The sequence below is a fragment of the Myotis nattereri genome (assembly GCF_964212035.1).
Source record: "Myotis nattereri genome assembly, chromosome: 2".
Lineage (NCBI taxonomy): Eukaryota > Metazoa > Chordata > Mammalia > Chiroptera > Vespertilionidae > Myotis > Myotis nattereri.
Genome location: NC_138076.1, coordinates 96,305,944 through 96,330,911, shown reverse-complemented (window position 1 = coordinate 96,330,911; position 24,968 = coordinate 96,305,944). Strand labels below are relative to the sequence as shown.

At 41.3% G+C, this 24,968-nt stretch overlaps 1 protein-coding gene and 1 pseudogene across 2 annotated transcripts in view; one reads left to right on the top strand and one right to left on the bottom strand.

Moving 5' to 3' along the window:
- The window catches only part of SGCG (sarcoglycan gamma), a 160,097-nt gene that overhangs the window by 110,725 nt on the left and 24,404 nt on the right, over positions 1-24,968 (top strand). Inside the window, exon 6 of the mRNA XM_081083028.1 lies at positions 12,224-12,296. Within this exon, the coding sequence (XP_080939154.1) occupies positions 12,224-12,296 (73 nt within the window). The remainder of the gene's footprint in view (positions 1-12,223; positions 12,297-24,968) is intronic.
- Positions 11,306-11,774, bottom strand: LOC308535972 (succinate dehydrogenase [ubiquinone] cytochrome b small subunit, mitochondrial-like; annotated as a pseudogene). Its single transcript has one exon. The product of its transcript is annotated as a succinate dehydrogenase [ubiquinone] cytochrome b small subunit, mitochondrial-like (transcript).

The following is a 24,968-nucleotide window of genomic DNA, read 5'->3' as shown; positions in this document are numbered from 1 at the left end:
GGCTGGTAGTAGAAGGGAAAGTCAGAGAAATTGAAAGCGCAAGAAGGATTTGTTGCTCTGTTGTTATATGAAGATGAAGGGGGCCATGTGATAGGAATTTGGTGGCTTCTAGAAGCTTAGAGAGGCCCTTGTCTGATAGCAAGAAAATGGGACCTCTGCCACAAAACCATGAGGAACTGTGCCTTGCCAGCAACCTGACTAAGCTTGGAAACAGATTCTTGTCCAGAGCCTCCAGAAAGAGTCCTGCCTGGTTGACAACTGGATTTTGGCTTTATGAAACCCAAGCATAAACACTAAACAAACCCACTGGGCATTACTTCTGACCTACAGAAGTGTAAGCTAACAAATGACTATCATTTTAAGCTGCCGAGTTTGTCATAGAAATAGAAAACTAATACAGCCATTACACAATTTCAACTGTGTTGGAAAAATTGCACCATAAACAAAACTTGATTATTTCATACTAGAGGCCCAGTGCAATTCATGTGAAATTCATGCACAGGTAGGGTCCCTAGGCCCAGACAGCAATCAGGGCCAATCTGTGGGGCAATTGGCAGGGCGATTGGGGGGCCCCTGCTGGCACCCACCTTGGCTGGTCTGGGGCCTGCAGGCTGAGGGAAGCTCCTGAATTGAGAATCTTCCCTCTGGTGGTCAGTGCATGTCATAGCAACCAGTCATTCCACCATTTGGTTGATTTGCATATTAGACTTTTATTATATAGGACTAGAGGCCCAATGCATGAATTTGTGCATGGGTGAGGTCCGGCCGGCCTGGCCCCAATTGGCAGATCGGGGTCAGGCCTGTCGGGAGGAGGAGATGGCGGGAGGTTGGTCACCAGCCCACCTCAATCAATCGAGGCCAGGCCAGCTGGGGGAGGGGCCGCTGGTGATTGACCAGTGGACCCCGCCCCTGAATGGGGTGGGGGGGCCAATCAGGGGCCAGCAGCCTGGGGGAGGGGTTATGGGTGGTTGCAGGCCAGCCCTGCCCCTGATCAGAGTAGGCAGACCTATTGGGAGCAGAGCTGGCTGGGGGGAGGGTCCACAGGAGGTTGGCTGGCTGGCCCTACCCCTGATCAGGGTGGGGGGGCCAATCTGGGGTGGGGCCGGGGTGGGGAAAGAGGGGCTGTGGGAGGGTGGCCAGCTGGGCCCTCCCCCTATTGGGGTGGGCGGGTGCGATCAGGGGTGGGCCAGTCGGGGGAGAGGCTGTGGGCCTATTGTGGTGGGGCAGGCTGATCGGGGGCAAGGCTGGCCAGGGGGGATGGAAGGGGGCATTTGGCTGGCCCATTCTTGATCAGGGTGGGAGAGTCCAATCAGAGGAAGGCCAGCACAGGGGAGGTGCCATGAGGTTGGCGGGCTGGCTCTACCCCCTGATTGGGCTGGTTCACTGGCCACAGTGGGTGTCATAGCGACCAGTTGTTATGGTAGTTATGGCCATTACAGTTGCTGGCTTTTTATATATATTTAGACTAGAGAACTGGTGCACAAAAATTTGTGCACTCGGGGCGGAGGGGGGTCCCTTAGCCTGGCCTGTGCCCTCCTGCAGTCTAGGACCGCTTGGGAGATAACGACCTGCTGGCTTAGGCCTGCTCCCGGGTGTCAGAGGGCAGGCCCAATCCCTAGGTGCAGCCCCTGGTCAGGCTCAGAGCAGGGATGACTGGGGGGTTGGGACACCGCCCCCAGTCACACTCAAGGCAGGTCGATGGGGAGGTTGTGGCGCCACCCCCTGTACACACAGAACAGGGCCTATCAGGGGGTTGGGGCTCCGTACGGTTGGGGAGCTCCCCCCTGTCACGCACAGAGCAGGGTCAATCAAGGGTTTGGGGAGCTCCCCCCTGTCACGCACAGAGCAGGGCCGATAGGGGAGTTGGGGCACCACCCCCTGTCACACACAGAGCAGGGCGGATCAGGGGGTTGGGGCGCCGCACCCTGTCACACTCAGGGCAGAGCCGATGGGGAGGTTATGGCTCTACCCCGTCACACACAGAACAGGGCCGATCAGGGGTTTGGGGAGCTCCCCCCTATCAGGCACAGAGCAGGGCTGATCAGGGGGTTGGGGCACCTTCCCCTGTCATGAACAGAGCAGGGCAGATAGGGAGGTTGTGGCCCACCCCCTGTCACACACAGAGCCCAGGGCGATCAGGGGGTTTGAGTGCTGCCCCCTGTCACGCTGATCCCAGTGCTGGGAGGCCTCGCGGCTCTGCCGATCCCGGTGCTGGGAGGCATATTACCCTTTTTCTATATAGGATAGAGGCCTGGTGCATGGGTGGGGGCCGCCCGGTTTGCCCTGAAGGGTGTCCTGGATCAGGGTGGGGGTCCCCACTGGGGTGCCTGGCCAGCCTGGATGAGGGGATGATGGCTGTTTGCAGCTGGTCACACACCCTTCAGGGTGGGGGTCCCCACTGGGGTGCCTGGCCAGTCTGCGTGAGGGGCTGAGGCTGTTTTCAGGCTGGCGGGTGACTGAAGCTCCCAACCACTCCTTTTTTTCTTTTTGTTTTATCTGGGCCAGCTTTAGCTCTGAGGCTTGGCTCCAGCTTTTAGGCCTCTGCTGCTGAAAGCAGGTATCTGGTTTGTTTGGGTTCTATAATCGAAACACTGTATCAACTCCAGCTCTGAGATCCCGGCCTGCTGAAAGCATGTTTTTGGGGTTTTGTTTGGCTTCTATATTTGTAACAATGTTTCAAACTGCAAGCTCAGAGGCCTGCAGCGGCAGGTGGGAACGTTGGAGTCCTCCGTCACTGAAGCAAGCAAGCCTCATGTTCGCTTCACGCTGCCTGGCTGCCGGCCGCCATCTTGGCTGGCAGTTAATTTGCATATCGCCCTGATTAGCCAATGGGAAGGGTAGCAGATGTATGGCTAATAACCATGTTTCTCTTTTATTAGATAGGATGATTTTGTACTTGTTACAATGATGACTAAGTTCTGTGAAATATAAAATACAATAAGAATATTTTCAACCCTAGCTGGTTTTGCTCAGTGGATAGAGCATCAGCTGGTGGACTGAATGGTCCCAGGTTTGATTCCGGTCAAGGGCATATGCTCAGGTTGCAGGCTGATCTCCAGTGGGGGCCATGCAGGAGGCAGCTGATCAATGATTCTCATCATTGATGTTTCTATCATTCTCTCCCTCTCCCTTCCTCCCTGAAATCAATAAAAATATATATTTTTAAAATTTTTTCATAAACTGTAATTTTTCTTTTTTTTTAAAATTGTGATGAAAAACATATAACATACAATTTTCCAATTTTTTTTCAATTATAGTTCACATTCAATATTATTCTGTATTAGTTTCAGGTGTACAACATAGTGCTTAGACAATCATATACTTTGCAGTCTGGTCCCCCTGATATTTTAAGTACCTCCCCCCTCCCCCGGCCTGTACATAGCTATTACAATATTATTATTTTTTAAATTATTTATTGATTAAAATATTACATATGATAAACTTTAATTTTTCAAAGTAAATTGCAACTGAAGCTTTTCTCCTCCACTAACTGTAGAAGCTTGGTTCCTTTTTAAATAGACGGACTCTAAGTAGCCTTTGGAGTTTATTGGATCAAACAAGGAAAGAAAAGTGGTAAGAGAAGAGACAGACAGCCAGCTTCACTCTGGGAAATGGGAAAGAGAATTAAATGCTTTTCTTCACTTTTCTCCCTTCTGGTTACATGCACAACTGTCCCAAACCTGAAATCTAAGGGGAGAAATGAAGTGGCTCTTTCTTTAAAGTGGCACACACCAAATTTCTGACTTTCACTAAATTCTGATCTTGACTCAGATAATGAAGTGTTTTCTTGCCATTACCTTTGTCTTAAGTACTCAAAGAATAAGATGAAATCTCTAACTCTTAAGCAGCTTTTATAGAGACTTTAGTTAACTGGGAAACTGAAGAACAATTTTTAAATAAAAATTATGGAGATTAAACAATTTGACCAATTTAGAAATTGACCTAGACTTTTAAGCAGTCTCATTTTCCTCCCTATAAATAGAATTGGTCACCAAGTAACTAAAATTAGCATGCCTGTTTTACTAACCCCAGTTACAGAACGCATTATTGGAATAGCATCTGAATGTCATGTTAAAAAAAATATATTTCATTGCCAGGTCTCACTTCTGGCAGATGATAAATTGTTAGTTTGGCTGCCCCAAATGTATTTTAGTTCCTTGGCAATTATTTGCTAGGCTGGGTCCATTCCCCAATATTTGGTAAGAGAAATAGGATCCTGTAATAGGATTCATTTTCTTATCACTAATGAAGAAAACAAGATCTAGGGATAAGCTGGTCAATTTATTTTTACCACTCTGTCAAGCTAAGCAGGATTATATAAAGTGAAAAGTGATGGTGTAGAAATGCTTAAATCACCCGCAAAGCCATTGACAAAAAAGGAGCTGGAGAATAGAATTTAACAACTGAAGACATAAACATAAACAAAGATGATAAGTCCAGGTACCTTAAAAAGACATGAAGGCAAATATCTAAAAGGTGCTTACTAGTATAAGTCACCATACCATTTAAGCTATATATCCAGCACATGCATCTCTGACCACTTTTTGATGCAGCTCTATGACAGTTGATGGCCTGGTCCATCAGTTAAAAATCTTTCAGCTTAAAGGAATGAAAGACCAAATTAAAAATGGCTTAAACTATAAGGACATAATCCTATTAATAAAAGCCTATGCAGTCGTCATGCCCTCACGCTGTGACACCCTCACGCTGCAATGAGTGATCACCAGGAGGCTGCGTGCACAGCGGGCACATGCCAGTGGGCAGGGCTGAGTGCGCATGCGGGTGGACTGGGGCTTGATGCTGTGTTCACAGCGTGGAGGTGGGTCCTGCGACTCCATGCGGCAAGGCCGGGGGTCCTGCCTTCACACCGCGCCTTCCTCTTTGGGGCAATCCAACCAGGAGCCCCAGATGGCTGGGTGGGGCCTACTTCTTTGGGGCAATCGATCACAGGGCTTCCGCACTGTGAGAGGGCACAGGTCAGGCTGGAAGACTGCCCCCGCCCCCACCCGAGTGCACGAATTTCATGCACCAGGCCTCTAGTTATCTCATATGAGAAATCTGGAGGTAGGATAGGTTGAAGTAATTCAGTGGTCCAGTAATATTTCACTCCAGCCTTGCTTCTGTTCAAATATGTTGACATTCCCCTTTTAGTTGCAAAATAGTTCCATCAATTCCAAGCTTCACTTCCCTGTGCAATGATTTCCAACAAGAGAACCTTGATGGCCTTTGGTGATCTGGCCTCTTTAAGTTAACCTTCCAGACAAAATTCACCTCATATTAAATTACTTGCATTGCTCTTATAAGTGGCAGTTAACTATAATTTATTTTTTAACTCAATCTAATAAACTTTGATTTTTAGTGAGGAGTTTAAGGCATTCACATTCATTTTGATAATTGTTCTCTTTGGGTTTTTCTGGGTCATATTATTTCATAATTTTTATCTTTTAATTTTATTAAATTTGAGTCTGAAATAAGCCTGGTGTAACAGGAGATACAAAAAGACCAGATTATTCAGGGACTTGTAGGCCACTATAAGAAGCTAGAATTTGTTTTAGGGCCAAAGGAAAGACATTGGATTGTTTGGAACATATACTCCTTGGCTTGTTATACATTTCAAGATCAATATGACTATTGCAAGGGAGAATATATTGTTTGGAGGAAAGAATGGGAGCAGTAAGATCCAATGGAGATATAGTACAGGCAATAAATGATGTTGACCTGTTCTAGATGGTCATAGAGGGACCCCAGTTGGAAGCTAATGACTCCACACTAAGAATTAACATATAGAGACACAAATCAAATGGGTGTCAGGTATCCAGGGAGGGAATCAAAGATGAAAAGATTATATTTGTATCTGGATGATGTCATTACTGTCTGGGTAATGGAGATGACTGAGGAGGAGAAGAATACATTTGTAAAGCAGAGAGAACTGACAGTTAATGTTTTAGATATATAAATTGAAGATATCTGTGAAAGAGCCAAGTGAATATATCAAGCCTGCTATTGGATAAGTGAGGGACCTATTGTTCAGAACAGCAATCTAGAATAGAGATGTACATGAGGACATCATCAATTAAGTGAACTCAGAGACGACAGCATTAGAGCCCATGTAAAGGGAGAGCAGCCACCAACAGAGAGTTGTTGACAATGTGGTGGGAGGGATGTCACAATGGCCTTTTTCCTAGCACCAAGACAGACATGTGTTCCCAGAATTTGAGATCCAGGAAAGGTAAGGCCCTTGGATTTGTTATCATGGAGGTCATTATTATATTAACAAGAGCATTTTTATTGGAGTTTTAAGCAAAGGACAGTTTGTAGTGGTGGCAGAGTGAATAGAATAGGAGGCAGTACAGACATTGTATAGAAGTTTGGCTGTAAAGGGGAGCAACAGATTTTTTTACCCTATTTAAAATGACCATTTCAGTTTATAAATACTCAATGGATACACAGAATTAATCTTAATAAATAGTTATCAGTGTAAATACAAAAATCTAATATATGTCTGGGTATATATTATCCATTGTTTGACCAGAGGAATTAATATTGAACTCTGTGCATTTCTGTAACTGAAGAATCCAGAGGTAGCAGTATGTTAGAAAGAATGGAGCAACTTGGAACAATTTCCCCTCCAGTTTTTGGGCTCTGTCCATGATCTCCATTATTTCTGGGCTCTGCCCCATGAACTTTTCAACTGCTTCACCACTATTTCAATCCATCTTGTACCAAAATCTGACTAAATTTCCACACATGTGTATCATTCATTATAAATTGTTGTAGGATCCAGAAAAGAATGGTGTCATTCAAATACTACTGATAGTAGAAATGACCACACCATTTACCATGTCTGATCTCAGTGATATATTCTTTGAAAATGTTAATATTATAAGCCTGGGCTTTTTTGGTCTGTTTTATCACACTTTCTTGTATATATAATATTTATACAGGGTCATATTAGACAAGGTCATTTTACTACATGATTTATGTGACAACATTTTATAGTGGAATTTTTCCCCTTCCTATAATTTATATAATTTCAAATAATATGCTCTATTTCTCAAAGGGAGCAGATGCTACATCCCTTATATTTTTATATATAGTCTTGGTTGGGGATATTAAGTATGAGTAAAAACATAAAGAAAATGTAATTAATTGAAGATCAACAATCATTTACTGAGAAATATTTTATGAAACCATTTAGAAAATATCTATTTTATTATATGTAAATAAGTTCTAAGGCATATTTACTTTGAGGCTAGAGTTTTGATATAATCAAGTTCACATAATTTGGGCATTACAATTTCAATGATAGAGAAATTGCTCCTCTTATTAGAAGATAATGCGTATAAGTTCGTATTATCAGTACATTGTCTGCTAACAGTACATTGTCTTTACGGGGCACTCTATCATTGACTCTGGTCATATTAGAAGGTAATTGGCATGCATTTAAATCTAATTATGGAGCTATATTTTCTTGTAAATAGTCCCACTGGCACTATTAGAATAATTACACTTCTTAGAGGAAAAAGAATTGAAGCTGTGTTAAAATAAAAATAAAAATTTCAATCAAAATATATTGTAGTTTCTACCTTGTTTTAGAAAGGGTGCTTAGAATAGTCTTACTTTACATAATGGCCACCATTATTATTGAGGTTTGCTTAGGTGGTATTTACTTTTTATTTCAGAGAGGAAGGGAGAGGGAGAGAGAGATAGAAATATCAATGATGAGAGAATCATTGATCGGCTGCCTTCTGCATGCCCCACACAGGGATTGAACCTGCAACCTGGCATGTGCCCTGACTGGGAATTGAACCATGCCCTCCTGGTTCATAGGTTGACAGTCAACCATTGAGCCATGCCAGCCGGGCATTTAGGTGGTATTTTAAGGAATGTGTCGTATTATAGTCTCATCCGAATATAATTTGTATGAATTATAACATTACTTTCATACAATGTTAACTTTCGCCTTTGTGTTCCTTTATTTCAGTTGATTACAGTTTTTGTGTTGATCATGTTACCAAATCTGATTTGTTATTAGCAAAATTTTAATTTTTTGCTAATTTAATTATATTTTACTTATTTGCCACATATTTTTATTTCTTGAATGAGAATGTATGCATTTGTTATGTCTTTATATTTAAACAAAATTACTAGAGAAGTAGTAATTATAATGACAAAACTAATACAGGTAGTATTGTTGTGGAGAAAATGTGAGGATGTTGTGAACTGTTAAATCAGGAAAGACTGCTGACAAGACCTTTGCTCAACTTGGTGTCTGGGAAACTTTTCACCAGGTTTTCAATGGTAAGTATCAAAACTAGTACATGATTAAATTAAAAAATAAACATTTTAATTATTTTCAGTATTCCCTAAAGAAGAAATTCTGCACAATGTGAAAATATCTGCTGAGTTCTTTGTGGGACTAAGAGGGAGAGGAACAGTTTTTTGCAGCTGGAGACCCTAAGTCTGGAGTGGGACGTAAACCAGGGGCAGACCCTAAAACAGGGGTAGGGTCTAAGCCAGGGGCGAAACCAAAGAATGAGGTATATTTCAGGAAAGGCACAGGGACCTAGGTAAATCATGATGAGTATGAATAGGCAAAGTGATGCTAGTTAAATCTGTGTGTATGCCCACAATATTAAAGAGAAATATCCTATATAATAAAAGGGTAATATGCAAATAGACTGAATGGCAGAACAACCAAACAACCAATCAAAGCATAATATGCTAATGATAAGCTAAGGCTGCTCAACTGCTCACTGTGTACTGACCACCAGGGGGCAGATGCTCTGACCGGTAGATTAGCTTGCTGCTGGGGTCTGGCTGATGGGACTGAGTGAGATGGGCCACACATGCCCTAGAGCCCTCCTGCAGTCCCTCCCTGGCCTGATTGTGCACTGGTGGGGTCCCTCAGCCTGTCTTGTGCCCTCTCACAATCAAGAACCCCTCAGGGGATATCGGAGAGCCGGTTTCAGCCCAATCCTGCAGGCCACTCCCCTTGGGAGGGCATCAGACGCAGGGCTCATGACTGGTGAGCACTATTGTGGCAGTCTCCTGATCAGGACTAATTGGGCGTAAGCCTGAGGCAGGCACAGTGGGGCCAGGATGAGCAGGAGCAGCAGGTAGGAGCTTCAGGTGGCGTTGGACTGTGGGTTTTGGCCCGATCCCTGCAGGCCACCCAGAGGGACCCCACCCGTGCACAAATTTGTGCACTAGGCCTCTAGTTTTAAATATAATATGAAAGAAAAATTTGTATTTCCATGTTGAATTCTTTATTTTTCTAGTAACTGGATTATTCATTCATTTCTATACACTGGTCACATTTTCCTGCTCCTGCACTACTGCTTTCCTTGAAAATTATTGTCCATCACCTCCATATAGTTACAAATGTCTATTTATTTTAAGGTTCAGGCTAACTGCATTTTATTATAGGAAGTCTTCCCGGCTGCCTTAAGTAATGTTCCCCTGCTGATGACACCCAAAATAACTTAGTTGCACACTCCTATTGGCACATTACTTTCTATTATATAGTATTTGTTAATTATGTATGATAAACCCTATAGCATATAGATTAAAAGTGTGGGTTTTGAATTCAAATCACAGACCTGCCTTTTGCTGTGTAACTTTAGGAAACTTAATTAACCTTTCTGTTCCTCAGTTTTCTCCTCAGTAAAATAATCTCACCTGCCCTGTAAAGTTCTGAATATTAAACCAATTAGGTATATCAAAGAATATGTCACTGTCATCTTTGCATCTCTTCACCTCCACTGACATCGTGTCTTGTGTATAATTTGATTCTCAGACTAGTGAAACAATAGGGAAGATACTGACTCCTAGAAATTAGAAAGTCAATTTTCAATATTTAAAAATGTTGATTTTTCTCTAATTTTCTGATGTGCTTTAAGAAACAAATGACACAAGACACAATTTTTACACATAAAATCTAGAAAATGAGTCAAATGACTATTACCTAAAAGATGGAGACAAGCAGTTTTCAACTGTAATTCTTTTTCAATTTGAGGGCTTATATTGCTTCCTACATTTAAAAAAAGCCCGCAGCCCTGGCCAGGTGGCTTAGTTAATTGGAGCATTTTCCTGAACACTGACAGGTTGTGGGTTTGATTCCTGGTCAGAGCACATACCTGTGTTGCAAGTTATGCACTGGTGGGGTCCCTCAGCCTGGCTTGTGCCCTCTCACAATCCAGAACCCACAGGTTGTGGGTTTGATTCCTGGTCGGGATGCATACATGAGGCAACCAATCAATGTTTCTCTCTCACATAGATGTTTCTCTTTCTCTTCCTCTCCCTTTTCTTTCTAAAATCAATAAACATCCTGGGGTGAGGATTAAAATAATAATAATAAGCCTGCATATTTTGAATTGCTTTACAATCTTATTTCTGTAAGAACTTACTGAAATTGTGGTATCCTTGGAAAAGCAAGAGAGCAGCTAACTGTGCCTATTTTTTAATCCACACTGAAGGATATTTTTTTTTATTACAGAATTTAAAAAACACACCTATATTTCCATAGAATACATTTCACATTAAAGATTCTCACAGTGGGAAAAATAACAATTTATTATTTAATTTTATATTTGTGGATATTATTTTGGGACAAGTAAAATGAACACATTTGAGGAGTAAGTCTCAGTTTACAATGTGTAATATTTTGATACCTCTACATGGGTACCTCTTCCCTGCATGGAACTTCTCTATACTTAGAAGAAGTTCTTCAGGCTCTTTTTCCCAGGATTTAGAAATTAGTAATGTGAAATATCAGTGTTTCCTAACTTTAAAGTTTCTCAAAAACATATAACCATCAGTGACTGGTATTAACTGAACAAAGGTGGGAAGTTTTCAAACATTAAGTACTGGATAAGTTGATGTAGTATTTATTTATGAATTAATAGTTTTTCCCTTTCTCCATAACTCCCAAGGCAAATATAGATGTTTGATTAGGTATTGATAGTAATAAAGCTGGATTCCCTTTAAGAGTTTGGTAAATTAAAATGCGAAAGCTCTTATATAATGTACAGTTATATTGTGAATCTCATGAGAAGCTAGAGGACAACCTCATTCATTTGCCAGCATGTGGAACTCAATCTCACAATTTCTTGGATATAATTCCTCTCAAACCTTTTCCTCACAGATTAAATTCTAAAACGAGCCAGGTGATTAGAAGAGGTTTATCTCACTAGTGGACTTCTCTGTTATTTTCCCCTTATTGTGAGATGAATGGCATGACAGAGTAGAGGCAAAGAGGTGTACAATCAATTTTTCAGGTATTAAGTCAAGAAGGACAGAGCTTCTATAGCATGGCAACAGCTTTGCTGATGCCCACATCGTGATAGTTGAAATAACAAAGCCCAGCAAAGGTGAAAGCCGAGAGTATCAAAAGGTCTGCCTTGGGAGCTTTTTGCAATGCATCCTTTTGAACATACTCAGTAACAATTTCTCCGAGGCCCCATAACCATGGAGAGCAAGGACAACAGCCAGGGAGTACTCCATCACAAAGGAAGGATCCAAAAACACAGCTGGAAGTAGGCCCAGGAGCAAAACACTGAAAACCCTCTCACCAGTCCAGTGAAGAGACACAGCCTTGGAACCAGAAGGCAGCTGGGTGACAGGTGAATGTGCTGTATTCCACACCATCCTGGGGTAGGTTGGTCCTGGAGAAATGCTGAGATTTGAGCAAGTCTGACCCCTGGGTTTCAGAGGAAGAGAGCTTGGTCTCCTTGGGCACCGCAGAGGACACTCAGCCTCCACACACTCACCATCTCACTCCTGAAGGTTCAAGGTCTTGGAGGATATGTTTTTACTGATTTAGAGAGAGGAAGGAAAGGGGGAGAGAGAGAGAGAGAGAGAGAAAGAGAGAGGGAGAGAGAGGGAGAGAGAGAGAGAGAGAGAGAGAGAGAGAGAGAGAGAGAGAGACGCTGATTTGTTGTTTCTTATAGGTATCCCAACTGGGGATCAAAACCACAACCTATGTGTGTGTCCTGATAGGAATCAAACCCGAAACCTTTCCTTGTATGGGGAAATGTTCCAACCAATTGAGCCAACCAGCCAGGGCATGCCTATTCTTTTTTCCTGCAGTTCAAACATCTGCACAAATTCAGCAACAAAGATCAGAACCTACTTGTGCTTTTCTATATAGTCTAAATATTTATTGTTTGATGTATCACTAATTTTACTTTTGTAAGATGATGTATCTTTGTTTTTTGTTTAGGGCCTGAAGGAGCTCTTTTTGAACATTCAGTGGAAACACCCCTCATAAGAGCCGACCCATTTCAGGAGCTGAGGTAAAAATTTTGTTCAAATATAAATGTACTACTCATCTATAAAAGACACCTGGATAAGTGCTAGAATAATATTTTTTCACTTGTAACCAGATTGATTTTTTTTTTTGCCCACTGCTAGGTTTTTTCTTTATTGATTAAGGTATTACATATGTGTCCTTATCCTCCCATTGCCCCTCCCCCACCTCGACTCGTGCCAACACACCCCTAGTGTATGTGTTCATTGGCTATGCTTATATGTATGCATACAAGCCTTTTGATTGATGTCTCCCCCTTCTCCCCATTCTCCCCTGCCTTCCCTCTGAGGTTTGATAGTCTGATGCTTCTCTGTTTATGGATCTATTTTTGTTCATCAATTTATGGTGTTCATTATATTCCACAAATGAGTGAGATCATGTGATAGTTATCTTTCTCTGACTGGCTTATTTTGCTTAGCATAATGCTCTACAGCTCCATCCACACTGTTGCAAATGGTAGGAGTTCCTTCCTTTTTACAGCAGCGTAGTATTCCATTGTATAGATGTACCACAGTTTTCTAATTAACTCATCTTTTGATGGGCACTTAGGCTGTTTCCAAATCTTAGCTATGGTAAATTGTGCTGCTATGAACATAGGGGTGTATATATCCTTTCTGATTGGTGTTTCTAGTTTCTTGAGATATATTCCTAGAAGTGGAATCACTGAGTCAAATGGAAGTTCCATTTTTAGTTTTTTGGGGAAACTCCATACTGTTCTCCACAGTGGCTGCACCAGTCTGCATTCCCACAGGCAGTGCAGGAGGGTTCCTTTTTCTCTGCATCCTCACCAGCACTTGTCATTTGTTGATTTGTTGATGATAGCCATTCTAACAGGTGTGAGATGGTACCTCAATGTCGCTTTGATTTGCATCTCTCAGATAATTAGTGACTGAGCATGTTTTCATATGTCTCTTGGCCTTCTGTATGTCCTCTTTTGAAAAGTATCTATTTAGGTCTGTTGCCCATTTTTTGATTGGATTGTTTATCTTCCTTTTATTAAGTTGTATGAGTTCCCTGTAAATGTTGGAGATTGAACCCTTATCAGAGATAACATTGGCAAATATGCTCTCTCATGCAGTGGGCTTTCTTATTGTTTTGTTTATGGTTTCTTTTGCTGTGCAGAAGCTTTTTATTTTGATGTAGTCCTATTTGTTTGTTTTCTCTTTAGTTTCCATTGCCCTAGCAGCTGTATTGGTGAAGATATTGCTTTGGCAAATGTCTGAGATTTTCTGCCTGTGGATTCCTCTAAGATTTTTATTGTGTCCCATCTTACGTTTAAATCCTTTACCATTTTGAGTTTATTTTTGTGTATGGTGTAAGTTGGTGGTCTAGTTTCATTTTTTGCATGTATCTGTCTAATTTTCCCAGAACCATTTATTGAAGAGACTGTCTTGACTCAGTTGTATCCTCTTGCCTCCTTTGTCAAATATTAATTGAGTATAGTTGTTTGGGTCAATTTCTGGGTTTTTTAATCCTATTCCATTGGTTTATATGGCTGTTCTTGTGCCAGTACCAGGTAGTTTTGAGAACAGTGGCTTTGTAATATCGCTTGATATCTGGTATTGAGATCCCTCCTACTTTGTTCTTCTTTCTCAAGATTGCTGCAGCTATTGGGGGTGTGTTTTTTTTTTATTCCAGATGAATTTATGGAGAGTTCATGCTAGGTCTGTGAAATATGCCATTGGTATTTTAAAGGGGAGTGCATTGAATCTATAGATTGCTTTGGGTAGTATGGACATTTTAATGATGTTGATTCTACCTATCCATGAACATAGTATGTTCTCCCATCGGTTTATGTTTTCCTCTATCTCTTTTTTCAATGTCCTGTAGTTTTCTGAGTACAGGTCTTTTACCTCTTTAGTTAAGTTTATTCCTAAGTATCTTAATTTTTTTGATACAATGGTAAATGGGATTTTTTTTTTTTTAGTTTCTCTTTCTTTGAGTTCATTATTGGTGTATTAAAAAGCCATAGATTTCTGGGTGTTAATTTTGTATCCTGCTACATTTCCAAATTCATTTATTAAGCCTAGTAGTGTTTTAATAGAGTCTTTGGGGTTTTCTATGTACAGTATTATGTCATCTAAGAATAATGACAGTTTTACTTCTTCTTTACCAATTTGGATACCTTTTATTTCTATATCTTGTCTAATTGCTATAGCTAACACTTCCAGTATTCTGTTGAACAGGAATGGTGAAAGTTGGCATCCCTATTTTGTTCCTTTTCTTAGGTGAAATGGTTGTAGTTTTTGCCCATTGAGTATGATGTTGGCTGTAGGTTTGTCATATATGGCTTTAATTATGTTGAGATATGATCCCTTTATTCCCACTTTGCTGAGGGTTTTTATGAAAAAAGAGTGTTGCATTTTGTCAGTGCTTTTTATGCATCAATTGATATGACTATGTGATTTTTATCTTTCAATTTGTTTATGTGATTATCACGTTTATTGATTTGCAGATATTGTACCATCATTGCAAACCTGGGATGAATCCTACTTGGTCATGGTGTATGATCTTTCTGATGTACTGCTGGATGCGATTTGCTAGAATTTTGTTGAGGATTTTGGCATCTATGTTCATGAGGGATATTGGCCTGTAATTCTCTTTCATTGTGTTGTCTTTATCTGATTTTGGTATTAGGGTGATGCTGGCTTCATAGAATGAGCTTGGAAGTGTTCCTTCCTCTTGAATTTTTTGTAGTAGTCTGAGGAGGATAGGTTTTAGTTCTTCTTTGAATGTTTGATAATACTCCCCAGTGAAGACGTCTGTCCCCGAGCTTTTGTTTGCTGGAAGCTTTTTTGTTGACTGCTTCATTTTTCTCTATAGTTATTGCCCTATTGAGATTTTTAGATTCTTCCTGATTGAGTTTTAGAAGGTTTCATTTTTCTAGGAATATGTCCATTTCTTCTAGGTTGTCAAGTTTGTTGGAACAGAGTTGTTTATATTGTGTGTGTGTGTTTACAGTTCTTTGTATTTCTTTGGGGTCTGTTGTTATTTTGCTTCTTTCATTTCTGATTTTGTTTATTTGGGTCCTCTCTCTTTGCTTCTTGGTGAGCCTGGTTAGAGGTTCATCAATTTTGTTTATCCTTTCTAAGAACCAACTCTTGGTTTCATTGATCTTTTGTATTTTTTTTTTGTCTCTATGTCATTTATTTCTGCCCTGATATTTATTATCTCCTTCCTTCTGCTCACTCTGGGCTTTGCTTTTTGCTCTCTTTGTAATATTTTAAGTTGTAGAGTTAGATAATTTGTTACCAGTTTTTCTTGTTTTATTGAGGTAGGCCTGTAGGGAGCTATAAATTTTCCTTTCAGGACTGCTTTCACTGTGTCCCATAAATTTTGGATTGTTGTGTTTTCATTGTCATTTGTTTCCAGGATATTTTTTATTTCTTCTTTTATCTCTTTGGTAACCCAATCATTGTTTAATAGCATGCTATTCACCTTCCAAGTGTTTGAATTTTTTTATTGTTTTTATTGTAGTTTATTTCTAATATTATGCCATTGTGGTCTGAGATGATGCTTGATATGATTTCCATCTTCTTGGATTTGGAGAATCTTTTCCTGTGTCCCAATATGTGGTCTATCTTTGAAAATGTCCCATGTGCACTTGAGAAGAACATGTATTCTGTGGCTTTGGGGTGAAATGTTCTGAAAATTTCAATTAAGTCCATATGATCGAGTGAGTCATTTAGGATTGCTGTTTCTTTGCTGATTGTTTGTCTAGAGGATTTATCCAGGCATGTCAGTGGTGTATTAAAGTCCCCTACTATGATTATATTGTGGTCAATCTCACTTGATATCTTCCAGGAGTTCTTTTATGTATTTGGGTGCTCTTGCATTGGGTGCATTTATGTTTACCAGGGTTATATACTCTTGTTGTATCGGTCCCTTTAGGATTATGAAGTGGCCTTCCTTATCTCTTTTTATGGCCTTCACCTTGATGTCTATTTTGTCAGATATAAGTATTGCTACCCCAGCTTTTTTCTCATTTCCATTTGGCTGAACGATATTTTTCCATCCCTTCACTTTTGAGTCCCTTGTTCTGAAGTGGGGGTCTTATAGACAGCATATATATGGCTCATGTTTTTTTTATCCATTCAGCCACTCAATGTCTTTTGATTGGAGCATTTAGTCCGTTTACGTTTAAAGTTATTATTGATATGTACTTGTTTATTGCCATTTTTATTTTTTGTGCCTGTATTCTTTCTTCCCTTTTTATTTCTTCTTTTTACACCAGTTCCTTTAGCATTTCTTGCATGCTGGCTTAGTAGAAACAAACTCCCTTAGCCTTTTTTTTTTTTCTTTTTTCTGTGAAGTGCCTTATTTCCCCTTCAATTTTGAATGATAGCCTTGCTGGATAGAGTATTCTTGGGTTCCGTCCCTTGCTTTGCATAATTTTGTGAACTTTCGTCCATTACGTTTTTGCCTGATGTATTTCTTTTGAGAAATCATTTGATAATCCAATGGGAGATTCCTTGTACATAACTTTCCGTCTCTCTCTTGCAGCCTTTAATATTCTCTCTTTGTTGTTAATATTTGCCATGGTAATTATGATGTGTTTTGGTATGGGTTTTTTTTAGGTTCATCTTGTTTGGAACTCCTTGTGCTTGTGTGACTTTTTTATTCCCCAAATCAGGAAAGTTTTCTGACATTATTTCTTCAAATAGGTTTTATAACCCTTGTTCCTCTTCTTGTCCTTCTGGAACTCCTATTATTTGTATGTTGCTTTGTTTCCTGTTTCTCAAAGCTCCCTCAGGCTCTCCTCCTGTCTCTTAATTTTTTTCTCCAATTGCAGTTCAATTTGGGTGTTTCGCTGCCCTGTCGTCTAATATACTAAATTGATCCTCCGTTTCTCCTAGTGTACTGTTGAAAGTTTCCATCGTGTTTCTTATTGGAGCTATGTCTTTATTTCCTCTTGATTCTTACATAAATTGTTGATTCTTTTCATACATCTGGTTTATGAATTGACCCTTATTCTGAGTTCTTTTTCTGACATATTGCATGCTTCCTTTCCACTTAGCTCCTTTTCTGGCGATTTCTCTTCTTTCCTTTGGGGGGTTTCTTTGTCACCCATTTTTTCTCCTGCTGAAAGATCTAAGTGTTGAGTCATGTGGTGGCTGCTCCACAGGCAACAGTGACTACTTGGGTGGCAGCTGCTTCTCATGCGGTCACAGCAGCAGCTGCTCCTCAGTTGGTGGAGAATCCTGGTGTGGGGAATGCTCTCACAGCTGTTCACAGCAGTAGTTGCTTCTCCAGCTGCTGGGTGTGAGCTGATCATCGCTCATGCAGCTGCTGCTCCTTGGACAGGGTGGCTGCGTGTGGCTGCTGCTCCTCGGATGAGGGTGGGCTGCTCACAGCTGCTGCTCCTCAGTTGGGGGCAGGCTGCTCACGTGGCTATTACTTCTGTGGTTGCCACACCCTGGGGTAATGCGTTGGGCCAGCAGGAGGGGAGCGTGCTTTGGAACTCACAGGAGCCTGTGGCCAGGGTGGCTGGAGTATCAGTGTCTGTGAGACCACATCTGAGGCAGCAGCTCCCTGGCAGGGGTGGGTGTAGAGTCCCAGGTGGTGTCTGAGGGCACCCTGGGTGGAGGTGAGGCTGGATTCCCAGTCACAACAGCTCTCCCATTCAAGATGGCATGGATTCTGTGGTACATTTGTCCACCCTGGGATTATTTGCAATGGTAGCAGAGGCTGCCTGGCTAGGAGAGCCCAGTTCACCAGCCCCTGAAGGTCCTGCAGGATCTAACTGTCCCTCACTCATGTACACACACACACACCACATGTCCACACACTTCCCTTTTCTTCCCTCACTCACACTCTCTCCCTCACTTATATCCTCCAGGCCGCCATCTTCCTGCCTCTGTAGTTGGGTTTGGAGTGTTATTGACCCATTTGTGGATGGAGTCTCCTCTCCGGGTGTCTGGTTATGTGATTTACTCTCTACCACACTGACCAAACAGGACAAAATGCAACTTGACATGACATGACACAAAGGGAACAAAACATGAATGCACTCCCAACACCAATAATGCTAATATAAGTGACCACCAGAGAAAAGGGAATTAGGGGAGAGAAAGGAGAGCACAAATGATATTGAGGAGAGAAAAAATGGCAAGAAAGGAAAGAAAAAGAAGAAAAGGGAAGAACAAGGAAATATATATATATATATATATATATATATATATATATGGAGAAAACATTACAGAACAAACACATAAACCAAAAAATGCGAACAACAAACACCCAGAAAAGAGGTGGAGGCAGAATCTGTAGAGGCCGAGGGTGGGCTGCTCACACAGCTGCTGCTCCACAGACAGGGGTGGGCTGCTCATGCTGCTGTTGCTTGTGTGGTCGCCACACCTTGGGCTAAAGCATCATTAAGAAATTGGATGAGTATGGAGAGGACCTCAGTTCAGTATAGAAAGAGGATGGATGGATAAGAAGAAAAAGAAAGAGAAAGAAAAAAATAATTTAAAAAATAGGATAAAACAAAAAAATAGAATGATGAAAAAAATGTGAAAAGAAATAAAAAATAAAAAAATAGATGAAAAGAAAATAAAGAAAAAAGAGATTAAAAAAAAAGTGAAGTGTTGTTCATTTCCACCAAGTTTTAATGCTCCATGGGGGCTGGTTTAAGATCCCACTCTTCTGTACTGTCTGCCACTTCTCAGTTTCCTATTAGGTAGTCAGCACAGTATTGAAGTTCCAAGCGAACCACCACTCTTCTGTTTGTGTCTATCTTCACCACCTCTACTGCCAGCAGGGGGGACCAATCTGCCCACTTAGCCTATTTGCCCACTTTCAGTCTTAATCTCTCAAGCGGCTGTTTCTGACAGGGTTATAGTTAGGGAGGTTGCCATATCATTTTCTGGACTGAATGGCCTCTCTTCAGCCCTCCTGAATGGCCTCTCTAGAGCCCTCAGGGACTATTCACATTTTTTTGTATCCTTTGTACCACTCAGGGTGTAGTCTGGGTGTGGCTGTATTGGTTGTCTGGAGACTGCAGGGCGGGGCTATCTCTTCAGGAGAAAATGGCTGTTTAGGTTTGGACTGTCAGGTATGTCCCAATCCCAGACTCTCAGCCACCTCTCCCCAACCTACTCTTATACACAACCTCTCCCCAGACTCCACAAGTCCGCACCTCTACCTGTACCTCAGCCATGGGTGAGTGTATTTGAAAGGTCCCAAGAACTGGGTTTAGCAAATAAAAGCAAAGACCAAAAAGAGGGAAAAGAGCTGTGCCACTGCAAGTTTCTCTCCCCATAGCACCATGTGGCTTGGGCAGTTGTTCAGGTTGCCCCTTTCAGGCTCAGCCTCTTGTGGCTGTGGGCTTAAGTGTAGAATCCCCTGCTGCCAGCAGCCCTGTGGACTTCCTTTCCACAGTCAGATGTTACACCTATCCCCAAGGGACATGGAAGCCATACAACTTCCTTCTGACCCTCTGGGTTTGGAGGTCTCAAACTCTCCCCAGCCCAGATCCCCAATTTTACCATTCTCTAGGTGTCTTCTGCCCTTCCCAGCTGCAAACTGTCTCACCATCTGTGTCTACTTTGCCAATTCTGGGTGGATGTTATTCAGTTTAGTTGCTCCTTCTATCTGCTCTGGGATAAGGCTCAGGACATGTCTGCCTATTCTGCTGCCATTTTGTCTCCCAGATTGCTTCTTATTCCATTAGTTGTCTTTATTCTCATGACTTTCTACTTATAACTAGTCATTACTAACTAAAATTCAAAGGACATTGTTGGGCACACAGGTCCTTCATCCTGCCTGACTATGCTAACTGTCAGGTCTGAGTCCCTCTGCTAAGGACTGGACCCTGTTGGACACTGGGTATTTGATGGAGAAGCCATGAGAAGTTGTGGGTATATAAGAGAGTCTTTATTGTAGCCCAAGTAGCCACTGCTACAACAGGAGCTATTAGACAAATCAGTTCTTCAAAGTAAAGTCCCATAGAGTAGCCATACACCTGTTAGGTAACAATACATCTTTCCTACAAAGTACCAGTAGCCTCTAACATAGAAGCTATACAGGAGCCATCCTTAGAGCTACAGCCTCACTAAGCAGCTGCCTCCAAGCCAGCTGCCTGGTGGTCAGTAACATACTTTAATACTAACTTAGAAAAAGAGGCTTCTTTCCAAATAGTGACATCAGTCTTTGGATTATAAAAGGGCAAGCTTGTGCAGTGTATCTATAGTAAGATAGCTGTGTCCTTTCTTCTTTCAGCTGCCTATAGCAGAGTAACCTTGACACTCCTGATTAGGATTCCCATGCTCAGAGTGGCCTTGACATCTGGTACACTCTAAACAGAGTCCCCATAGACATAAAAATCCTGGTTTTTCCATTCTTACTGTCTCTGTGCTTCAGGCATTTACTCTCTCTCCTGCCTGTATTTTCCTGCAGCATAGTCCTGCCTTCAGTTTGTTCCTCTCTAATCTGCCCATCAGTTGCCAAATGCAACTATGCATTTCAGTTTCATTGATGCCACCTTGGCCTTAGGAAAGTTGAAAGGGCAACCTCTGGGCGTGCATGGCCCTCCATGATCTGGGCTCTTAATAATGGCTGTCCAGCCCTAACCGGTTTGGCTCAGTGAATGGAGCATCGGCCTGCAGACTGAGGGGTCCCGGGTTCAATTCCGGTCAAGGGCATGTGCCTTGGTTGCGGGCACATCCCCAGAGGGGGGTGTACAGGAGGCAGCTGATCAATGTTTCTCTCTCATCGATGTTTCTGACTCCCCTTCTCTCTGTAAAAAATCAATAAAATATATATATTTTTAAAAAATAATGGCTGTCTAGCCTTGAGCCCTCACAGCACCCCCTGCCTGATCTGCCTTCCTAGACTTGAGTGCTGCCACTCACCCGACTCCATCCTTTTACACAGGTTGTCCCATCTGCCTGGAGTGTCCTTCTTCCCTTGGAGACTCAGAAATATCTACTTATGCCTCCAATCTTAGTTTATTTAGTTCATAAGCTCTGGGCTTATGATTCATATGTTTCACAGAGCCATTGTTTTCCCCTGAAAATCATTAGCATAAGTTTCCTGAAATTGTTCACAATTTTTAACAGAAAAAAATGATATTTTCTTGTTATACTACCATCTCGAATACAGCTGCAAACAGGGAAAAATCTTTGTACCTTTAGTGAAAGAGTTAGGTGCCTTTGTGGGCTTGAAATTTGCAAAAAGCATTATTGAAAATGTCAATTTACAATACATTTAGTAAAATATGTGTACTGTAGCTCTGGCCAGTTTTTCTCAGTGGTTAGTGTCACAAGTTGGATTCCCAATCAAGGGAATGTACCTCAGTTGCGGTTCAATCCCCAGCCCCAGTCAGAGTGGGAGCAGGAGGCAACCAATCAATGTTTCTCTCTCTCTCGCTCTCTCTCTCTCTCTCTCTCTCTCTCTCTCTCCCCCCCCCCTTCCACTCTGTCTACAAATCAATGGAAAAAATATCCTTGGGTAATATTAGAGAAAGAGCAGTATAAAAAAATCAAATGCATGATAAATCCATAATTGCAAAAAATGTTGGTGTATATATAGTGTAAGTGTGGTAAAATACACATAACATAAAATTTACCAACTTAAATACCTTTAAGTGTATAATTCAGAAGTATTAAGAACATTCACATTGCTATGCAACCACCATCACCATCCATCTCTAGAAATTTTCATTTTGTTAAACTGAAACTTTCTCCATTAAATAACTTTTTATTTATTGATTTGAAAGAGAGAAAGAGAGAGAGATTTCTTGTTCCACTTATTTATGCATTCATTGCTTGATCCTTGTATGTGCCCCAACTAGGGATTGAACCCACAACCATGGCACTTTGGTGTATCAGGATGATGGTCTAATCAACTGAGCTGCCCGGCCAGGGTCCATTAAAAAGCTTCTCATTTCCTCCCCTAGCCCCTGACAACCACCATTCTACATTCTGTCTTTTTGAAAGTGACTATTCTAGATACCTCATATAAGTGGAGTCATAGAGTATGTGTCTTTTTGTAATTGGCTCATAAAACTTAGCATAATGCTCTCAAACTTGGCTATATCTTTACATAATATCAGAACATATAAAATTACCTACTTCGCTAGACATTTATTTATTTTTTATTATTTTTTAAGATATATTTTTATTGATTTCAGAGAGGATGGGAGAGGGAGAGAGAGATAGAAACATCAATGCTGAGAGGGAATCATTGATTGGCTGCTTCCTGCACGCCCCCCACTGAGGATCAAGCCCACAACCTGGGCATATGCCCTGATTGGGAATCGAACCGGTGGCCTCTTGGTTCCTGGGGTGACACTCAACCGCTGAGCTACACCCAGCTGGGCAAGACCTTTATTCTTTATATGTGCCTCAATGTATTTCACTTTATACCTAGGCTACTGAATTTACTGCGTTATAGCTATAAATATTTATTCTAATAGTATATTTGTATTTTATATAAAATCAAATAATATTTTAAAACATGTCTTAAAGTCTAAGATATCACTTAAAATCATGGGGGGAGGTACGAGGATGTTGGCCAGCAGGCCCCATCAGCGACCAGGGCTTGTGGGCTGGGCGCAGCTCTTGTGTTGAGTGTCTGCCCCTTGGTGGTCAGTGCGTATCATAGCGACCAGTTGTTCTGGTTGTTCTGATTGTTTTGGTCATTCTGTCATAACAGTTGCTTAGGCTTTCATATATATAGATTCTCCCAAGTATTTATTAACACTAAATGTAATGAGTTAGGAAATTCAGCATTTCTCTAACCCTTAATATATAGTTAAATGTTAATCGAAAACAAATGGGAGCTCAATATATCTTGCCCATGTAGAGAATATTTACAACATAAAAATAAATTGTGACTATAATTAAGTTATAACAATTTCATTAATTTTGATAAAGGATCATAAGGTCAACTTACAGAATTATTATAGTTAGGAAAGAACAACAATTTTACTTTCCTATAATAGAAAAATGATTCAGACAATCCTGATAACCAAGGACAGAAAGTGAAGACCTTATAGCAGGGGTTCTCAAAGTTTTTAAACAGGGGGCCAGTTCACTGTCCCTCAGACCATTGGAGGGCTGGACTATAGTTTAAAAAAAACTATGAACAAATTCTTATGCACACAGCAGCGGCAAAACACCCGGCGGGCCGGATAAATGTTTTCAGCGGGCCGCATGTGGCCTGCGGGCCGTAGTTTGAGGACCCCTGCCTTATAGAGACTGGTAGGAAGTGAGGAGTCATGAAAGGGCTGGCCAGGCTCCCACAAACAGCAGATAAAGTTCCTGAGAGATATCTCAGCTGTGGGGAGTTGCCACTGAAAACTCTGGGGTCTAATCCCCAAGCTGGGCCCCCAGCAGAGAGCACCAAAATTGAGAAAGGTGCCCACATAACATCTGGCTGTGAAAAGAAGCAGGGTTTCTGTGTGCCAGGGAGAGATGACTGGAAATTCAGGTACCCTCTTAAAGGGCCAATGCAAAAATTTTGTGTGTAGCCACTCACTTTGGGATCTGGGATAGGGATGGAAGAGTGGACAAGAAATGTGTGAGGAGAAGCCAGGGATGGTGGTTCTGGGGCTTGAGCTTGTAAGGCAGACACCCTGGTTTCCTGTACAAAGTCATTCCCTCACACTGCAGAGGTAATCTTTCTCAGGCACACCTTTGATATCCAGGTGATTTTTTTCCTGGGGAGGGAAGACAGTTGACCATCTTTATCAGAAAACAATGTGCCCCATGGTGTGGAATTTCTGAGGGTTATAAAGAGACTGACAATAACAATTTACATCCAGGCAAAAGCAATTGTCCCACCCTGTTGGAAAACATCCCACAAACCTGTGGATTATTGCCTGAGGGCTAATCAAAACTGTATCCAATAAATCTGCAGGTGTAGGCAGTTTCTGGAGGCTTTGAGTCTTTGCCTGATCTAATTAGTCAGAAGCAGCATTTGACACTGTCCTGCACTAGAGATTGAGAAACGTAGCAGGTCTACCTAGTACATAGTCACCAATGCAAACAGGTAGCCAAAATGGGGGTGAAAAAACAACACCCAAGTGAAAGAACAAGAGAATTCTCCAGAAGAAGAGATCAATGAAATGAAGATAAATTTATCTGATATACAGTTCAGAATAATGATGGTAAAGATGCTCAACAGCATAAGAAAAGATATAGTTACTATGAAAAAAGAATAATTGGAAATAAAGAATTACCATGAACTAATAAAGAACACACTGGAAGGAATACACAGCATGTTAAGGGAAGCTGAGGATCTGATAAGTGCTTTAGAAGATGGTAGAAAAAAATCACTCAACCAGACAAACAAAAATAAAACAATAATTAAAAAAACAAGAAGATAGTTTAAGGAAGCTGTGGGACAACATGAAACACAACAATATTTGCTTAGTAGATTAGCCAGAAGGGGAAGAAAGTGAACAAGGGATAGAGAACTTGTCTAAAGAAATAATGACAGAAAACTTCCCTAACCTGGTGAAGGAAAAAGTTGCACAAGTTCAGGAGGCACAGAGAGTCTAAGCAAGAAGAACCCAAAAAGGCCCATGCTCAGACACATTATAATTAAAATACAAAAAAATTAAAGACAAAGAGAGAATCTTAAAGGCAGCAAGAGAAAAGCAATATGTTACCTACAAAGGAGCTTCCATAAGGCTGTCATCTAATTTCTCATC